At 45.3% G+C, this 19,402-nt stretch overlaps 2 protein-coding genes across 3 annotated transcripts in view; one reads left to right on the top strand and one right to left on the bottom strand.

The window, feature by feature from the left end:
* The window catches only part of SF3B3 (splicing factor 3b subunit 3), a 55,257-nt gene extending 49,699 nt beyond the window's left edge, over positions 1–5,558 (bottom strand). Inside the window, exons 1-2 of one of the 2 annotated variants that reach the window (XM_033218961.1) lie at positions 5,411–5,558; positions 1,205–1,344 (exon numbers count right to left, since the gene is read on the bottom strand). In XM_033218961.1, coding sequence (XP_033074852.1) covers positions 1,205–1,274 — 70 coding nt within the window. In that variant the 5' untranslated portion in view covers positions 1,275–1,344; positions 5,411–5,558. Of the gene's footprint in view, positions 1–1,204; positions 1,345–2,755; positions 2,849–5,410 lie in introns of those variants that run through there. The other variant, XM_033218962.1, reaches the window with a different exon arrangement.
* A 221-nt stretch (positions 5,559–5,779) lies between these two features.
* The window catches only part of COG4 (component of oligomeric golgi complex 4), a 42,126-nt gene continuing 28,503 nt past the window's right edge, over positions 5,780–19,402 (top strand). The window contains exons 1-6 of the mRNA XM_033218974.1: positions 5,780–5,967; positions 9,546–9,628; positions 11,252–11,366; positions 14,164–14,338; positions 16,547–16,740; positions 18,949–19,054. Of these exons, the coding sequence (XP_033074865.1) occupies positions 5,797–5,967; positions 9,546–9,628; positions 11,252–11,366; positions 14,164–14,338; positions 16,547–16,740; positions 18,949–19,054 (844 nt within the window). The 5' untranslated portion in view covers positions 5,780–5,796. The remainder of the gene's footprint in view (positions 5,968–9,545; positions 9,629–11,251; positions 11,367–14,163; positions 14,339–16,546; positions 16,741–18,948; positions 19,055–19,402) is intronic.

The following is a 19,402-nucleotide window of genomic DNA, read 5'->3' on the forward strand; positions in this document are numbered from 1 at the left end:
ATCTCCAAATTCCCATATACATATTTCTTTAATCAAATGCAGCAAAGAATAACTAAATTACCCAAATGATGCCTCAAACCCACAGAAAGAGCCATAATGAGGATCAGAGAAAATAACATGAAATATGAATGCTGTGTGGTCAGCTGGGCTGCTGCTCAGTATCACACATTAAGTATTCAGATTTAAACCTCAACAAAATGATGTCATACTCTACACAATCATGAACCTCCTGCATTAGTTGGATTGACTCACAAATGTTAAATCTGTAAATGGCAAGAAAAAGTTTTTATTTTATAAAGATTAGTATCTTGCTTTCAGTAACTTCGTATTTATATTTCCTAATCCAATATTTGAAATTTCACACAATTCAAACCTGGCCTTAATCCATCTTTACAAAAATATCCCCCACATGGTGAACATAAGCAAATGATCTATTTCCATACAGGCAGCACTCCCTACCTAAATTGCACTTTCCCTTTTCTCTCATACAAAAGATCTATCTCTTCAAGCACCAAACCAAGGTCCAAATTTCCCTTTACTTAAATTACTCTCTGATAACCTGACAAACACCTTCAGACATTCTTTTTACCCAACCTGATGTCAAATTCAAAATAAAGGACCAGGTCTTACACACCTCAGTATGTCTCACAGCAATAAGCAGCCAAGAATTGTGTGCCCTGACAAGAATCATTGCACAATGTGGCCAGGCGCAATGGCTCAAGCCTGTAATCCCAGCACTTTGGGAGGCCGAGGCGGGCGGATCACGAGGTCAGGAGATGGAGACCATCCTGGCTAACACAGTGAAACCCCATCTCTACTAAAAAATACAAAAAACTAGCCGGGCAAGGTGGCGGGCGCCTGTAGTCCCAGCTACTCGGGAGGCTGAGGCAGGAGAATGGCGTAAACCCGGGAGGCGGAGCTTGCAGTGAGCAGAGATCCGGCCACTGCACTCCAGCCTGGGCGACAGAGCGAAACTCTGTCTCAAAAAAAAAAAAAAAGAATCATTGCATAACATGAGCTAGGAAATGCATCTGAAATAGGTAACAGATAATGCACCAGAACTTAACACCTCATCTCATAATCTGAATTGTTTACATTTACCAACTGCTTTGTCATAAATGGAAAACATTTCCTGCCCAAGAGACTAAACAAGATATGTATTAATTCACTTAAAATTTCAAAAGATGGTCACGAGAGAACTTACCAGAAAAGTTGCCATGAATGGCAAAGCTGATGCCAGTGGCTCTCTGCAAGGTTAAGTTGTACAGAAACATGGTTGCAGGAAACCTGAGTCACCCAGACCTCCAGGCCTTGGTTACACCAACAGTACCGAGTCCAAGAAAGCTAAGGAAACAGAAAACAGAAAAATAGCTGGGAGACTATTACTTCAACAGACATTTCTGTATGGGAAATTCTGGATGAAGACAGCAGACCCAGTAGAGCAAGCCCTATTAAGAAACAACATATGTGGCCGGGCACGGTGGCTCATGAGGTCAGGAGTTCGAGACCAGCCTGGCCAACATAGTGAAACCCCCGTCTCTACTAAAAATACAAAAATTAGCTGGGCATGACGCTGTGTGCCTGTAGCCCCAGCTACTCATGAGGCTGCAGCAGGAGAATCACTTGAACCTGGGAGGCGGAGGTTGTGGTGAGCCGAGATCATGCCGCTGCACTCCAGCCTGGGCAATAGAGTGAGAGTCCGTTTCAAAAAATGAAACAACATACAGTCAGGCGCAGTGGTTCACACCTGTAATCCCAGCACTTTGGGAGGCCGAGGCAGGTAGGTCATGAGGTCAGGAGTTCAAGACCAGCCTGGCCAACACGGTGAAACCCTGTCTCTACTAAAAATACAAAAATTAGCTGGGCATGGTGGCGAGTGCCTGTAATCTCAGCTACTCAGGAGGCGGAGGCAGGAAAATTGCTTGAACCCGTACCCATGAGGCGGAGGTTGCAGTGAGCTAAAATGGTGCCACTGCACTCCAGCCTGGGCTACAGAATGAGACTTTGTCTCAAAAAAATAAACAAACAAACAACATACTTTTAATTAAGAGCGCCCTCTAAATGACAAGTCAAGATGCCACATATTTTGCCTTTAACCTCACAAGAATCCTATTAAATTGCAGTATTATACCTATTTTATAGATAAGAAAACTCAAGTGCAGAGATTAAATCACCTGCCCAAGGTCACTTAACAAATGGTGAAAATGTTGCAAGCTGGAATCTGTAACATTAATGCAGTATTAGGCAACTTGTCACAAAAACTAAGTACCTCTGTTTACTTGTATTCCAATAAGCTATACATTAACATAATTCAGCACGCAAAAGCACAGCAAAAAGCTCCCTCCAACCCATTCCCTAGCCATCCAGTTCTCCCTGGGGGAATCTATTTTACCAAGTTATAACATATCCGTTCAGATATTTTTATATATATACAAATAAACATATATTTATACTGTAGAGACAGGGTTTCACTATGCTGGGCAGGTTGGCTTCAAATTCCTGTGCTCAAGTGATCTCCCACCTCAGCCTTCCAAGGAGCTGGGGCTACAGCACCTGGCTTATACTGCACTTTATTAACCCTTTTTAACCTTTAACCAAGGGTTGGGTACTGTATTTTATACACTCACACTATATTGCACCTTATTTTGTATCACTTTATCTGCACAATAAACAAAGGGCTATCTCATTTTTACTTTGCAGTTTCAGAGTATTCCAATGAATGGGCATATTATAATTCATTCAGCTAATAGCCTACCTAACATTCAGGTGTTTCCAATCTCTTGCTATTACGAACACTGCTACAAAGAAAGTCCCTTGTATGTAGGTGTTCATATGCTCCTATGTCTCTAAAATTAATTCCTGTAAGTGGAACTGCTGGATTGAGGGATTCATACATTTGAAAAGTTGTTAGGTACTGCTGAATTGCCTTTCAAAGAGACTTCCAATGACATGTCCAGCAATGTATGAGTCCCCATGTCCGCACAACCAGCCAAAATGGTTAAGACTTGACCTTTGCTAATCTAAAAGAAGAAAATTGCTTTATTAAGTGTACTTTTCATTTGCATCTCTTATGTAACTGTATATTCAAGGATTGATTAGAATTTAAAATTTCAACTTACTCATCACCAAAAACTACAACAAAATCATTTCTGCTACATCAGGAGGCGGCCTTCCTAAAGAAGTATAAAGTCACAGAAAAGGATTCTTTCTCAGCAAATAGGACTGAAGACAGCACAAACTGTACCTCTGCCACTCTGCCATAATTACCCAAAACTGTACCTATAGATACCACTACAAAATAAACTATTTTTCCCCGGTGCAATTATTTATAAACAAAAGCATAGGAGACCAGCCATGGTGGCTCACTTGACCTTGGGAGGCCCAGATGGGTGGACTGCCTGAGCGCAGGAGCTCAGAGTTCCAGACTAGCCTGGGCAACACGGAGAAACCCCATCTCTACCAAAAATGCAAAAAATTAGCCAGGTGTGGTGGTGCGCATCTGCGGTCTCAGTTACTTGGAAGGCTGAGGTGGGAGGATCACTTGAGCCTGGGAGGTGGAGGTTGCAGTGAGCCAAGATGGCGTCACTGCACTCCGGCCTGGGCAACAGAGTGAGACCTCCTCTCACAAAAAAAAGAGAAATCCAACGTCATTGGTATAGAATTAACATACAGATTTGATTTTATTGTTAAACGAGGAGAGAATTAGGAGGAAATATCCTCATAAATAACTACTATTTCTGGGCTGGGCAAAAGCAGGGTGGCAAGATCAATCCTCCAGGCTAGAAATGGGTCCTAAGGGATATAAAATTTTCTCTTGAGACCAAGGTGCATCTTTAATGTTCTAGGACCACAGGAAAAGACAAACGAAAAGGACCGAGGTTGAAAGACCAGGGAGTGGAGAGAACAATCAACAAAAAAAGCAAGAGAGGAAGCCAGGAGCTGCTTCTGAATTCTTGAACAGCTCCCCCTCGTTACTTTTCATATTTTGTAGCTGACGAGAACAGTCTACTTTCCCCTTTCCTTATAACTGATTCAATCCATTACAAACTTTTGGAATTCATTTTTCCCAAACCTAGCTAGATTCAGGTTCTCCAGTGACACCTTAATCTTGGGTCTTGGAGGAAGGTGCATTTCGGAGGATGAGTCCAGTACTAGAAAAACTATATACCAGGCTGGGCACGGTGGCTCACGCCTGTAATCCCAGCACTTTGGGAGGCCGAGGCAGATGGGTCACTTGAGGTCAGGAGTTCGAGACCAACCTGGCCAACACAGTGAAAACCCCACTACTAAAAATGAAAAAACTAGCCGGGCGTGGTGGCACACGACTTTAATCCCTGCTACTGGGGAGGCTGAGAGGCGCCAGAACAGCTAGAACTCGGGAGGCGGAGGCTGCAATAAGCCGAGATCACCCCGCTGCACTCCAGCCTGGGCGACAGCGAAACTTCGTCTCAAAAACAAAGCAAACAAACAAAAAACGTATACCAGATAAATTTGGTGAGCTTTAAAACTTCACGTCTTGGATGGGGGCGGTGGCTCACGCCTGTAATCCCAGCACTTTGGGAGGCCGAGATGACTGGATCGCCTGAGGTCAGGAGTTCGAGACTAGCCTGGCCAACACGGTGAAACCCCGTCTCTACTAAAAATACAAAAATCAGCCGGGCGTGGTGGCACGCGCCTGTAATCCCAGGTAGTCTACTCGGGAGGCTGAGGCAGGAAAATCGCTGGAACCCGGGAGGCAGAGATGCAGTGAGCCGAGATTGCGCCACTGCACTCCAGTCCGGGCGACAGAGCAAGACTCCGTCTCAAAAACAAAACAAAACAAAAAACTTCCCCACGTCTCTTTACCATTATTACACAAAGCTTGTATGACTGCTCATTGCATCTTCTCCATCCTCCAAAGAAACATCATCGCATTTAAACTCTATCCGCCATTTCGCAAATGAAAAAATAGAGGCTCAGGGGAGGAGACAAGTTGCCCAACTACCAAAATACAAATTCAAACTGGAGTCTTGGCTCTGAAGACTGTTTCCGTTATTTATGCTTTTAACACGCTCCATCATTCCATCTTCCCATCGGTGTACCATTTACTCTACCCAGAGGGAAACATCCACCATGCCTCCCGCTGCTTGTCATATCTCCCCCGTATCAGAGACCCCAGAAGTTAAAAGCAATCTCCACTAGCCCTATTTTGAGCTAGGACATGTTTCCACCCTGTGGATGGAAGCGACAGATGATTGCAGGAAGCCGTTTTCGCGCCCCAACAATCCCTCTGCACCTCCTCCTGGTCCCCAGCCTCGGACCTCTCGGGCCTAGACTGCCCGTGACCCCCGCCAAAGACTTGGGCCCCCCTTCCATACGGCCGCTCTCCGCCTCCCTGGGCCCGGGGATGTCTCCAGGCTGTTTTTTTTACCCTGCAGCGAGAAGGATGGTGTGGATATCCGACGGATGCTACCTCCCTTCAAAACTTAAGCCACCACCAACTCCAACATACTGGCGTCCGCCATTAGACCGCAAGGCGGGGCATTCCGTTGGCGCGCGGCGGAAAAAGGCACCCAACCCGCGCCTGAAGAATATATATAATTTTTAAAAAATGCTTCCGTCTTGCTTCCACACCGCATTAAAAATTATTTAAACATGCTTTATTGCTTTGCTTTTTCCAGGAGAACAGAAAATTATTAGGTTTTTAGAAGTAGACTTAAAAAAAAAAAAAAAAAACACGCGTTCATTGGGCACTTCTGTGGGCTGCCCCAAAGAGGCGCCAACGAAGAGGGGGCCTCGAGGGACCGGAAGTGCCGGATGCGGACCAAGATGGCGGACCTTGATTCGCCTCTGAAGTTGTCAGGGGTGCAGCCGCCGTCTGAGGGGGTGGGAGGTGGCGGCTGCTCCGAAATCTCCGCTGAGCTCATTCGCTCCTTGACAGAGCTGCAGGAGCTGGAGGCTGTATACGATCGGCTCTGCGGCGAGGAGGTGCGGGGCCGAGCCTCCTCTTTTTCATGGAGGATCTAGGGAGTGGGAGCCTTCAGTCGGGGAATCCGGGCTGTGGGAAGCTCTCCTTGCTGGGGGATACAAAAAAGCGGGAAAACAAGAAGCGGAAGCGTAGTCGGGTGTATGAGTAGACCTGTCAACTCTTTTCACGCTTTCGGACGCGCCGAGCTTGTTTTCCCTGATATCTGGGCGATCTGCAGCCTCTCCTGCCTAGACCCCCATTGATTTTCCTGATCCATGATCACCAGTTTCTCCACGGGAGTAAAGTTAGTCCGAGAGTATTTGCCAAAGTGCTTGGATCTCAAAGTAATAAGCGCCCTTTTGCATTGGTTTAATTTAAAAATTATGAAACGCTTTCATCCTGTTAAAGAGGGAAGTCTTTGCAAGTAAACTTCTTGAACCGTTTTAAGACTTCCCCTTGTGGGGAGTGATTTGGGGGTGTGATTTTAGCGTTTCGGTCAAATGCACATCTTTGTAGAGGTTTGAGCTTTTAACACTCAGGCACAGTTTTCTAATCTTGGACAGGTCACTTCATCTCTTGTATCCTTGGCATTTTATCAAACGAGGGGTGTGGACTAGATTCTCCAGTTCCTTTCAGTTCATAACGTTCTATCTCCCGTCTCCTTTTAATTTTCAGTGGCAACTCGATGCTGTCAATTCACTTTCAAATGTCAGTTGGGTTCCTTGCCAGTCAAAAGAGATCCAAGCTTTAAGACCAAACTTTTAGCAAAGTTGAGCACGAAAGGCGGTTTCACCCTGAGGGAGAGGGGATCGTTGATATCTTTAGAGTATTTTCAAGTGTAAACTTGCACTAACTCTAGCAGTTTCTGATACATTTTCAGCAAGATGTGTGTGGTGTTTTTTGTTTTGTTATTTTTAGAAACAGGGCCGCTCTCTGTTGCACAGGATGGAGTGCCGTGGTGCTGCAATCAGAGTGGATGAAACGGCCGGGCGCGGTGGCTCAAGCCTGTAATCCCAGCACTTTGGGAGGCCGAGACGGGCGGATCACGAGGTCAGGAGATCGAGACCATCCTGGCTAACATGGTGAAACCCCGTCTCTACTAAAAAATACAAAAAAAAACTAGCCGGGCGTGGTGGCGGGCGCCTGTAGTCCCAGCTACTCAGGAGGCTGAGGCAGGAGAATGGCGTGAACCCGGGAGGCGGAGGTTGCAGTGAGCTGAGATCCGGCCACTGCACTCCAGCCTGGGCGACAGAGCGAGACTCCGTCTCAAAAAAAAAAAAAAAAAAAAAAGAGTGGATGAAACTATAGATGCACACCACCATGCCCGGCTAGTTTAGTGTGTGGGTTTTTTTTTTTTTTGTCTGGCCTCAGCAAGATGTGTTTTAAAATTTAGTATCTTACCGGGCTCGGTGGCTCACACCTGCAATCCCAGCGCTTTGGGAGGCCAGGATGGGAGGATCACCTGAGGTCAGGAGTTTGAGACTAGCATGACCAACGTGGTGAAAACCAGTCTCTACTAAAAATACAAAATTACCTGGGCATGGTGACGCATGCCTGTAATCCCAGCTACTCGGGAGGCTGAGACAGGAGAATCGCTTGAACCTGGGAGGTGGAGGTTGCAGTGAACCAAGATAGTGCCATTACACTCCAGCCTGGGCAACAAGAGTGAAATTCTGTCTCAAAATGTATATATACATACATATTTTTAGTATCTATATATATATATTTAGTATCTCGACTTAACATTCCTAAGCTTGCATTCATTCAGTCATTCAATATGTTGGGTGGAAAATTATGGAAATCCTACAGACAGATATTAAGTTCTGTATTTGTATTTGATAATTGTCAAGAGGAGGTCTCCCTCTGGAACCTACTGAATGATTTTAATAAAAATGTATATGTCTGGCTGGGTGCAGTAGCTCACGCCTGTAATCCCAGCACTTTGGGAGGCAGAGGCGGGCAGATCACGAGGTCAGGAGATGGAGACCAACCTGGCTAACATGGTGAAATCCCGTCTCTACTAAAAATAGAAAAAATTAGCCAGGCGTGGTGGCGGGCACCTGTAGTCCCAGGTATTCAGGAGGCTGAGGCAGGAGAATGGCGTGAACCCGGGAGGCAGAGGTTGCAGTGAGCTGAGATCGTGCCACTGCACTCCTCCTGGGCGACAGAGCAGACTCCGTCTCGAACAACAACAACAACAAATGCATATGGCTGGGCGTGGTGGCTCACAACGGTAACCCCAGCACTTTGGGAGGCTGAGGCGGGTGGATCACCTGAGGTCAGGAGTTCGAGACCAACCTGGCCAACATGGCGAAACCATGTTAGTCTCTACTAAAAATGCAAAAGTTAGCTGGGTGTGGTGGTGGGCGCCTATAATCCCAGCTACTCGGGAGGCTGACGCATGAGAATTGCTTGAACCCCAGGGGGCAGAAGTGGCAGTGAGCCAAGATCACGCCACTTTACTCCAGCCTGGACAAAAGAGAACTTGTCTCAAAAAAAAAAAAGGATAGCCAGCTAGGCACAAGTGGCTCACGCCTCTAATCCCAGTTATTTGGGAGGCTGAGATGGGCAGATAGCTTGAGCCCATGAGATGGAGACCATCCTGGGTAATATAGTCAGACCTCGTCACGACAAAAAATTAAACAGTGAACCAGGGTTGTGCATGCCAATAGTCACAGCTATTTGAGAGGCTGAGGTAGGAAGAGCACTTGAGCTCCCCCTCCAAAAAAAAAAAGTATGGTTAATTTTAATGGCTGTTGTTGAACTATATGCCACATACCATGTTAAGCACTTTGTGTGGTTTCCTGTTTGACTAATTCAACAGCCTAATGAGATATGTTTTGCTATCCCTGTTTTACAGATGAAAAAACCGAAGCAAAAAATGTTACATTAATTGAGGTTGCACAGTAAATGGCTTGAATGAGAGAGAATTAGATTTATAACCTCTGGCTACTGACTGTGCACCAAGAAGAAAATTTTTGGTAACTGTCACTGGAAATTTCATTTGTTTAGGCTTTTTTTTTTTTTTTTGAGACGGCATTTCACTCTTGTTGCCCGGGTTGGAGTGAAATAGCACAATCTCAGCTCACGGCAACCTCCACCTCCCAGGTTCAAGTGATTTCTTACCTCAGCCTCCCGTGTAGCTGGGATTACAGGCCCCCCCACCACACCCAGCTAATTTTGTATTTTTAGTAGAGACAGGGTTTCAGCATGTTGGCCAGGCTGGTCATGAACTCCTGACCTCAGGTGATCCGCCCACCTGGGCCTCCCAAAGTGCTGGGATTACTTTGGGATCCAGTGCTGGCCAGGCATTGTATTTTAAATGCCTTCCTGTATTAGGCACTATGCTAATGATACTGACTAAAAGTTTATTTCTGCCCATTATGGTGCTCATCTGCCAGATGGAATAAGATACATGTAAGATATCAATCATGCAACATAAGTGCAAAATGAAGCATTACGAAAGTCTAAGGAGAGCATAGTGGAAGGAAAAAAGGATTTGGAAATGCGATTCACCCTTCAGCTAAGTGATTAGGTTAGATAACTCTTAAGGTTCCTTCTGATGATTCTGCTGACAGGATGTTTCTCTGTGTTTCAGAAAGTGGTGGAGAGAGAGCTGGATGCTCTTTTGGAACAGCAAAACAGCATTGAAAGTAAGATGGTCACTCTCCACCGAATGGGGTGAGTCTGTGCATCTCAGAAAGAGCTAATGTAAATTCCAACAGGGTCAATTGGACAAGTGACCATTTTTTAAGCTTTCTGTTATAAATACCAGTTGAGCTTGAAATATAAAGGGTATTATCTCAAGGTAAAGTGAACAACTAAGGGTCTTAGTTCGATGGTTTTCAAAGGGTCCTTGGACCAGCAGTACCAGCATCACACCTTGTTAGAATTCTTGCAAATCCTAGGGCCCCATGCCAAACTTACCAAATCAGAAACTCTAGGGCTGGCGTCCAGGAAGATGTATTTTAACAAGCCTACCAAGTGATTCTAATGCACAGCCCAAGTGTGAGAACCACCTTTTTTTTTTTTTTTTTTTTTTTTTTTTTCTGAAATGGAGCTTCATTCTTGTCCCCCAGGCTGGAGTGCAGTGGTACAATCTCGGCTCACTGCAACCTCTGCCTCCCGGGTTCAAGCAATTCTCTTGCCTCAGCCTCTCGAGTAGCTGGGATTCCAGGCATGTGCTACCATGCCCAGCTAATTTTTGTATTTTTAGTAGGGACAGGGTTTCACCATGTTGGCCGGGCTGGTCTCAAACTCCTGACCTCAAGTGATCCACCTGCCTGGCCTCCCAAAGTACTAGGATTACAGGCATAAGCCACTGTGCCAACCTGAGAACCAGCATTTTTATAGACTGGGTATATTTGTTAGTCATAAAAATTGTTCTTTGGCCGGGGGTAGTGGCTCACGCTTGTAATCCCAGCACTTTGGGAGGCCACATCTAGAGGATCACTTTTGACCCTGTCTTAAAAACAGAAAATAGAAATAAATAAATAAATAAATAAATTAGTTGGGCATGGTGGTGTGCGCCTGTAGTCTCAGCTACTCGGGAGACTGAGACAGGAGGATCATTTGAGCCCAGAAGTTGGAAACTGCAGTGAGCTATGATCGTGCCACTACACTCTAGCCTGGGTGGCAGAGTGAGAACCTGTCTCGAAAAAAAAACAAGTTGTTCTTTGATCTCACCATCCTCTCACAGAGTACTGGTTAGTGCATCTTATGCTCACTTAGCAATTGAGAGAATTTGTTCTCTAATTCTTTGGTTGTACCTATTTACGGGTGTCTTTATTGGTTTTAGAAATTAATTTTGGCCAGACACGGTGGCTCACACCTATAATCCCAGCACTTTGGGAGGCTGAGGCAGGTGGATCACAAGGTCAAGAGATCAAGAACATCTCCTGGCCAACTTGGTGAAAGCACGTCTCTACTAAAAATACAAAAATTAGCTGGGGTTGGTGGCACACGCCTGTAGTCCCAGCTATTCAGGGGGCTGAGACAGGAGAATCGCTTGAACCTGGACGGCAGAGGTTGCAGTGAGCCGAGATCGCGCCACTGCACTCCAGCCTGGCAACAGAGCAAGACTCTGTCTCAAAAAAAAAAAAAAGAGTTAATTTTTTATCAAGCGTAGGTCTGAGTTTACAGTTAAACATTCTTGAGAGAAAGCTGAGTGCAGAGCAAACTGAGCTAAGAGTTATAGGTAGGTATGAAAGAAGTAGAAGACACAGTGTCCATATGCAAAGAAAAGTTTCTATCTCTTACCCTCTGCCCTGTGGTTATGTGTATGCTGACTATGTGTTTCTCTAGTCCTAACCTGCAGCTGATTGAGGGAGATGCAAAGCAGCTGGCTGGAATGATCACCTTTACCTGCAACCTGGCTGAGAATGTGTCCAGCAAAGTTCGTCAGCTTGACCTGGCAAAGGTAATACATCGAGCTTTTCTTTTTTGAGACAGGGTCTTGCTCTGTCGCCCAGGCTGGAGTGCAGTAGTGCAATCACAGCTCACTACAGCCCCGACTTCCTGGGCTCAAGCACTTCTCCCACCTCAGCCTCCTGAGGAACTAGGACTACAGACATCCACCACCACGCCCAGCTAGTTTTTGTATTTTTTTTGTAGAGATGGGGTTTTGCCATGTTGCCCAGGCTGATACTGAACCCCTGGGCTCAAGTTATCCTTCTGCCTTTCGCCATGTTGGCCAGGCTGGCCTCAAACTCCTGACCTCAGGTGATCTGCTCTCCTCGGCCTCCCAGCATGCTGGGATTGCAGGTGTGAGCCACCTTGCCTGGCCAGTAGCTTCTTTACTGCCCTCTACTAACTCAAACATCAAAATGTCAATGGGACTGTGTGTGGTGACTCACACCTATAATCCCATCACTTTAGGAGGCCAAAACAGGAGGATTGCTTGAGCCCAGGAGTTCAAAACCTGCCTGGGCAACGTGGGAGAACCCTGTCTCTACAAAAAATAACAAAAATTAGCTGGGCATGGTGGTGCACACTTGTGTCCCAGCACTTTAGGAGATTGAGGCAGGCTGATCTCTTGAGTCCAGGAGTTTGAGAACAGCCTAGGCAACATGGCGAAGCCTTGTCTCTACTAACAAATACAAAAATTAGCCAGGTGTGGTGACGCACACCTATAGTCCCAGCTACTTGGGAGGCCAAGGCAGGAGGATCGCTTAACCCCAAGAGGCAGAGATTGCAGTGAGCCAAGGTCATGCCACTGTACTCCAGCCTGAGTTGCAGAGTGGAGCTGCAAATTAAAAATAAATAAGTCAGTTAATAAATGCCAGCTTCTATTTTTTTAAAAAAAGACAAAACAAAAAGCTACCACATTAGATATTAGAAGAGCACCTTCCAATAGAAATCTAATGTGAGATAACAAAGCCGGACAAAAATATCACAGAAAACTTCAGACGAGTGGCTCTTATAATAGACATAAAGGCACTCAACAAGCTGGGCACGGAGGCTCACACCTGTAATCCCAGCACTTTGAGAGGCTGAGGCACGTGGATCATGAGGTCAGGAGATCGAGCCCATCCTGGCTAACACAGTGAAACCCTGTCTCTATTAAAAATACAAAAAATTAGCCAGGCGTGGTGGCAGGCACCTGTAGTCCCAGCTACTCGGGAGGCTGAGGCAGGAGAATAGCATGAACCTGGGAGGCGGAGCTCGCAGTGAGCTGAGATCACGCCACTGCACTCCAGCCTTGGCGACAGAGCAAGACTCTGTCTCAAAAAAAAAAAAAAAAGAGATATTCAACAAAACCCTAGCAAAGCAAGTCTAGCAATACATAAAGAGGATTATATACTATGGCCAAGTGGAATTTATCCTAGGAAGACAAGGTTGATTTAACATCTGAAAATCAATTAAATGTAATGGCCAAGACCACAATTACTTTTGCACCAACCTCATAATACACCATATTAATAGAAAAACGGACAAAAAACACATGATCACCTTATAGACTCAGAAAAAAACATTTGACAAAATTCTGTGCCCTTTCATGGTAGAAACACTCAACAAATTTGGAATAGAGGGGAACTTCTCAGCCTGATTAAGGGCATCTGTGAAAAACCACAGCTGGCCAGGTATGGTGGCTCATGCCTGTAATCCTAACACTTTGGCAGACCAAAGCAGTAGGATCTCTTGAGGCCGGAAGTTTGAGACCAAACTTTGGAACATAGTGAGACCCTATCTCTACAAAATTTTTTTTAAAAAAACAACCCTCAGCTAACATCATACTTACTGATGAAAGATGTTATTCTTTCCTCCTAAGATGAGGAGCAAGACAAGGGTGTCTTCTCTTACTATGTCTCTAGAACAAGCAAACATGTTTTAAAAAAAAATCTTTAATATGTGAGTTGGTGGCTGTATGGTTCTATCCAGGGCTATTAGGTAAGAAAATGAAGTAGGCCAGGCATGGTGGCTTACTCCTATAATCTTAGCACTTTGGGAGTCCAAGGAGAGTGAATTGCTTGAGCTCAGGAGTTCAGGACCAGCCTGGGTTTTGGGCAACATGACAAAACCTTGTCTCTACAAAAATTAGCATGTTGTGGGCGTGTGTGCCTGTAATCCCAGGTATTTGGGAGGCTGAGGTGGGAGGATTGCCTGAACCCAGGAGGCAGAGGTTGCAGTGAACCAAGATTGCACCACTGCACTCCAGCCTGGGCGACAGAGTGAGACTTTGTCTCAAAAAAAAAAAAAAAAGTTGGGCTGTGTGGCTCAGACCTGTAATCCCAGCACTTTGGGAAGTCAAGGCCGGCAGATAGCTTGAGCTCAGGAGTTTGAGACCAGCCTTGGAAACATGGTGAAACCCTGCGTCTACAAAAAAATACAAAAACTAGCCAGGCATGGTGGCACACGCCTGTAATCCCAGCTACTTGGGAGGCTGAGGTAGGAGGATAGCTTAGGCCCAGGAGGCAGAGGTTGCAGTGAGCCATGATTGTACCACTGCACTCCAGCCTGGGTCACAGAGTGAGACTGTGTCTAAAAAAAAAGAGAGTGATTTGTTCACGTTATTAAAATTGTTTGATACCTGTCAATGGTCTTGATCATCATCAATAACAGTTGCGTTAACAGTAGTGGTGGTGTTTGTGAAATTCCTATCGACAGCTTAAAAGGACATATGATTGACCAGTTTCAGCTCCTGAATCTCCCTACCTTCCTGAGGGGTGTTTTTGAAAGAAGAGGACGTTGTTTCTAAGTACCAAATCTTTTTGCAGAACCGCCTCTATCAGGCCATTCAGAGAGCTGATGACATCTTGGACCTGAAGTTCTGCATGGATGGAGTTCAGACTGCTTTGAGGAATGAAGATTATGAGCAGGCTGCAGCCCACATTCATCGCTACTTGTGCCTGGACAAGTCAGTCATTGAGCTCAGCCGACAGGGCAAAGAGGGTCAGCATCCCAAACTGTTGGTTTTTAGTTAAAATCATCTGTGATAGGCCAGGCACGGTGGCTCAAGTCTGTAATCCCAGCACTTTGGGAGGCTGAGACGGGCGGATCACAAGGTCAGGAGATCAAGACCATCCTGGCTAACACAGTGAAACCCCGTCTCTACTAAAAAACATACAAAAAACTAGCCGGGTGAGGTGGCGGGCTCCTGTAGTCCCAGCTACTCGGGAGGCTGAGGCAGGAGAATGGCGTAAACCTGGGAGGCAGAGCTTGCAGTGAGCTGGGATCCGGCCACTGCGCTCCAGCCTGGGCGACAGAGTGAGACTCCGTCTCAAAAAAAAAAAAAATCATCTGTGATCTGAAGTAAGCAGACTCGACCAATAAAAACACATCAGTTTTTAGGAAGTTTTCTTTTTTCTTTTTCTTCTTTTTTTTGAGACGGAGTCTCACTCTTGTCAGGATAGAGTGCGATGGTGCGATCTCGGCTCACTGCAACCTCTGCCTTCTGGGTTCAAGCGATTCTCCTGCCTCAGCCTCTTGAGTAGCTGGGATTATAGGCGCACACCACCACACCTCGCTGATGTTTTTTGTATCTTTAGTAGAGATTGGGTTTCACCATGTTGGACAGACTGGTCTCGAACTCCTGATCTCTGGTGATCTGCCCACCTTGGTCTCCCAAAGTGCTGGGATTACAGGCTTAAGCTACCCTGCCCAGCCAGGAAGTTTTCTTATCTAGTAGTAGGCCATACGTAGGTCCTGTACCATCCTGGGGCAGGCTTTGTTAAAGTAGTCCCCGCTATGTGTGGTTTCGCTTTCTGCCATTTCAGTTACCTGCAGCTTCAGTTACTCATGGTCAAGCTTAGTCCAAAAATATTAAGGAAAAATTCCAGAAATAAACAACTTACTAGTTTTAAATTGCTTGCTGTTCTGAGTAGTGTGATAAAATCTTGTGCCATCCTGTCTGTCCCTTCATCACAAGAAGGGTGAGTACAGTACAATAAGATGTTTTAAAAAAAAAAAAGAGGCTACGTTTGCATAACTTTTGTTATGGTATATTGTTATATTTTATTATATATTGTTAATCTCTTAATATGTCTAATTTACAAATTAAACTTTATCGTAAGTATGCATGTATAGGAAAAAACATAGTATATTTAAGGTTCAGTACTGTCGATGGTTTCGGGCATCCATAATGGTCTTGGAATGGATCCCCTACAGATAAGAAGGGACTACTGTATTCCCATTTTATGGAAAAGGAAGCTGAATCCAGATCTACTGATTCTCTGACCAGCGGGTTCTTTGCACTTGACCATATTGCCTACTCATAAAATGAAATTCTTAGTCTGATGTTTTAGATCTTCCATGATCTTTACACACCCTGTCTTTCGAGCCTTGTTTAATGGTATTCACTTACGCATCCATTCATTGTGCAAGTATTTCTCAAGCTCCTCCATATGCCAAAGAATATGCTACTTGGAATACTCTGCAAATATTCTTTTCATCTTTCTGCTTCTATCACTTCATGTATTTCATTCCCTTTGCCTGGAATGTTTGTTCCTCCTGTGTAGGTATCAGAATCCTGCCCATCTTCAAGAGGTGGGATGTCACCTTCTCTAGGAAGCCTTTCTCATTACTTTAACCAGAAATGTGACTTTCTGACACCTTTCTTTGTTTTGAGACGGAGTCTCGCTCTGTTGCCAGACTGGCGTGATCTTGGCTCACTGCAACCTCTGCCTCCCAGGTTCAAGGGATTCTTCTGCTTCAGCCTCCTGAGTGACTGGGACTACAGGCGCATGCCACCACGCCTGGCTAATTTTTGTATTTTTGGTAGAGACGGGGTTTCACCATGTTGGCCAGGATGGTCTCAATCTCTTGACCTTGTGATTCACCCATCTCGGCCTCCCAAAGTGCTGGGATTACAGGCGTGAGCCACAGTGCCCGTCCTTTGGCACCTTTCTCATGACACATCATGTACTGTATTTCGTCATCATTATTTGTGCACAAACTTTATCTCTTCTACTTGATCCTAACTTCTGTGATGGTAGGATCAGGGCTGATTCATCTTGTAATCATAGATATTACTAGCACAGCACCTTGCACATAGTAAGTACTTAATACGTATTTGCTGGATGAATAGTATTACACAAAGTGGCATGGACCTGACACAGTACCATTGTTTACTTGAATTTTCATTTTCTCCCTGTTGAGCAGGGAGCATGATTGATGCCAACCTGAAATTGCTGCAGGAAGCTGAGCAACGTCTCAAAGCCATTGTGGCAGAAAAGTTTGCCATTGCCACCAAGGAAGGTGATCTGCCCCAGGTGGAGCGCTTCTTCAAGATCTTCCCACTGCTGGGTTTGCATGAGGAGGGATTAAGAAAGTTCTCAGAATACCTTTGCAAGCAGGTATGGACCCTGATTGCTTGGCAGGATAATTGTGTGGCCTGCAGATTGGGGCACTGGATGGATCCACTTTCTATGGATACTTTCTCTCTTCTGGATATGACTCCCCTTACTGCCGTTGCTGTGTAGCCGGGCAGGACTGGATGCGTGTGTTTATTCAACACACCTGTTGCCAGCCTACTGTGTACCAGGCGTGGCCAAGACATCTGCCAATGCACATTCATTTCCAACAGACCAGGTGAAAGCATATGAAATTAAAATGTAAGTTATCTGACAAGTTGAATCATTCTTTTTTTTTTTTTTTGAGATGGAGTTTCACTCTTGTTCAGGCTAGAGTGCAATGGCCCGATCTCAGCTCACTGCAACCTCCACCCCCCGGGTTCAAGCAATTCTCCTGCCTCAGTCTCCCAAGTAGCTGGGATTACAGACATACGCCAGCACGCCCAGCTTATTTTGTATTTTTAGTACAGACTGGGTTTCTCCATGTTGGTCAGGCTGGTCTCGAACTCCCAACCTCAGGTGATCCGCCCGCCTCAGCCTTCTAAAGTGCTGGGATTATAGGCATGAGCCACCACACCCGGCCTGAATCACTCTTTTAAAGCTCAAGCAATCCTGCCTCAGCCTCCCGAGCAGTGGAGACTATAGGCACATGCCACCGTGCGTTGCTAATTTTTTTTTTTGTAGAAACCGTCTCACTGTTACCCAGGCTAGTCTCAAACTCGTGGCCTCAAGCAGTCCTCCCACCTCAGCCTCCCAAAGTCCTGGGACTACCACCCCACCCAGCTGTTTTTTAGCTATAGGTCTATGTGTGTCACTCCCCTCCCACAAATAATTCTCTGTCAGACCATTATTGTGCCGTTAAGAAAAATGATGCCGTTCGCTAAGCGCTGACATATTTTATTCTCTAACATGGTTTGTTAAACAGGGTACAAAACAATATGTTGTCATTCCTGTTTAAAATGAGGGAGTCAGCAATCAAGATATATTTGTATAAGCATAGGATTTCTTTTGGAAGAGTTGACAATGGTCACCTCTGAAGAAAATTGGGAAATTAAGAGACACAGGTTAGAAGAACCACTTTTCACTGAATATTCCTTTGTTCCTTTGGAATGTTTAAATATGCGTTTTACTCATTCTAAAAAATTAATGAAAAACAAAATACAGGCCAGGCGCGGTGACTCACGCCTGTAATCCCAGCACTTTGGGAGGCTGAGGCGGGTGGATTACCTGAGATCAGGAGTTCAGGACCAGCCTGGCCAACATGGTGAAACCCCGTGTCTACTAAAAAATACAAAAATTAGCCAGACGTAGTGGCAGGTGCCTGTAATCCCAGCTACTCGGGAAGCTGAGACAGGAGAATCGCTTGAATCCGGGAGGCAGAGGCTGCAGTGAGCTGAGATTGTGCCATTGCACTCCAGCCTGGGTGACCAGCGAAATTACATCTAAAAAAAAAACAAAACAAAAAAAACAAAAAAACCCTGCTCTATGGTACTTTTTTATCAGTATACTTTGCCACCTGGGACCTAGAATTGGCTTCTACCTTTAATCCAGTAGAAGTCCCTTCTGCAGTACCCAGGTTTTGTCCTGCTTGAGAAAGCACTATTAATGATAACATGCCAGGCATAATGGCTCACATAATTCCAACACTTTGGGATGCTGAGGCAAGAGGACTGCTTGAGGCCAGGAGTTCGAGACCAGTATGGGCAACATAGCAGGACCCCATCTCTACAGAAATTTTTAAAAAATTAGCCGGGTATGGTGGCTCTTGCCTATAGTTCCAGCTACTCAGGAGGCTGAGGTGAGAGGATCTCTTGAGTCCAGGAGTTCAAGGCCACAGTGAACTATGACTGGCTCCCTTGTACTCCAGCCTAGGCAACAGAGTGAGACCCTGTCTCTTATTTTAAAAAATGATAGAAAATTACACTTTGAGATTGTTGGAACTGAGGACCCTCTCCCTTGGCTAATGGCAGTCCATATTTTCCAAGAGAAGAAAACAATGGAAGAGGAGCTACACCATGCTCACATTCCTTGTCCTGCCTGAGGCTCAGACTGTCCCTCAAGGGAGTTTCCTCTGTGCTGCCTGGGCTTCCAAACATCAAGGGAAATGTGAAAAAAAAGAAAGCCAATGGGAGGCCTTTTTGGAAAATTGAGACATACCTGGTGTAAGGCTGGCCTTTCTGAGGAATGTATGTGGGTCTTCTTCTTTTTTAGGTGGCCAGTAAAGCTGAGGAGAATCTGCTCATGGTGCTGGGGACAGACATGAGTGATCGGAGAGCTGCAGTCATCTTTGCAGATACACTTACTCTTCTGTTTGAAGGTGAGCCTCTTTCTCCACTCTAGAGAGACTGGAGACATTTCTATATGACACCTGCATCCTAGCCTTTCTTCTCACCCTTCTAGTTTGATGACTTTAATCATGTAGTTTACTGTGTATTAATTGATTGGAGAATTAAATAACTTCCAGATTCAGTGCCTGATAAGCAAAGATTAGAGTCTCTCCAGTGTTTTGATCCTGCCTAACCCTCAAACCACAAACTCCATAAGAATAAATTTAACCCTAAAATAAATTACTGGAAAGCGAGTGATGCTGATTCCAAAGATGCTGCTGTAGGAAACAGTATCAATGTAACTTACCAAATGCCTGTTGATGTACCAAGCACTGTGC

Source organism: Trachypithecus francoisi, unplaced genomic scaffold (assembly GCF_009764315.1).
Source record: "Trachypithecus francoisi isolate TF-2019V2 unplaced genomic scaffold, Tfra_2.0 Lachesis_group10, whole genome shotgun sequence".
Lineage (NCBI taxonomy): Eukaryota > Metazoa > Chordata > Mammalia > Primates > Cercopithecidae > Trachypithecus > Trachypithecus francoisi.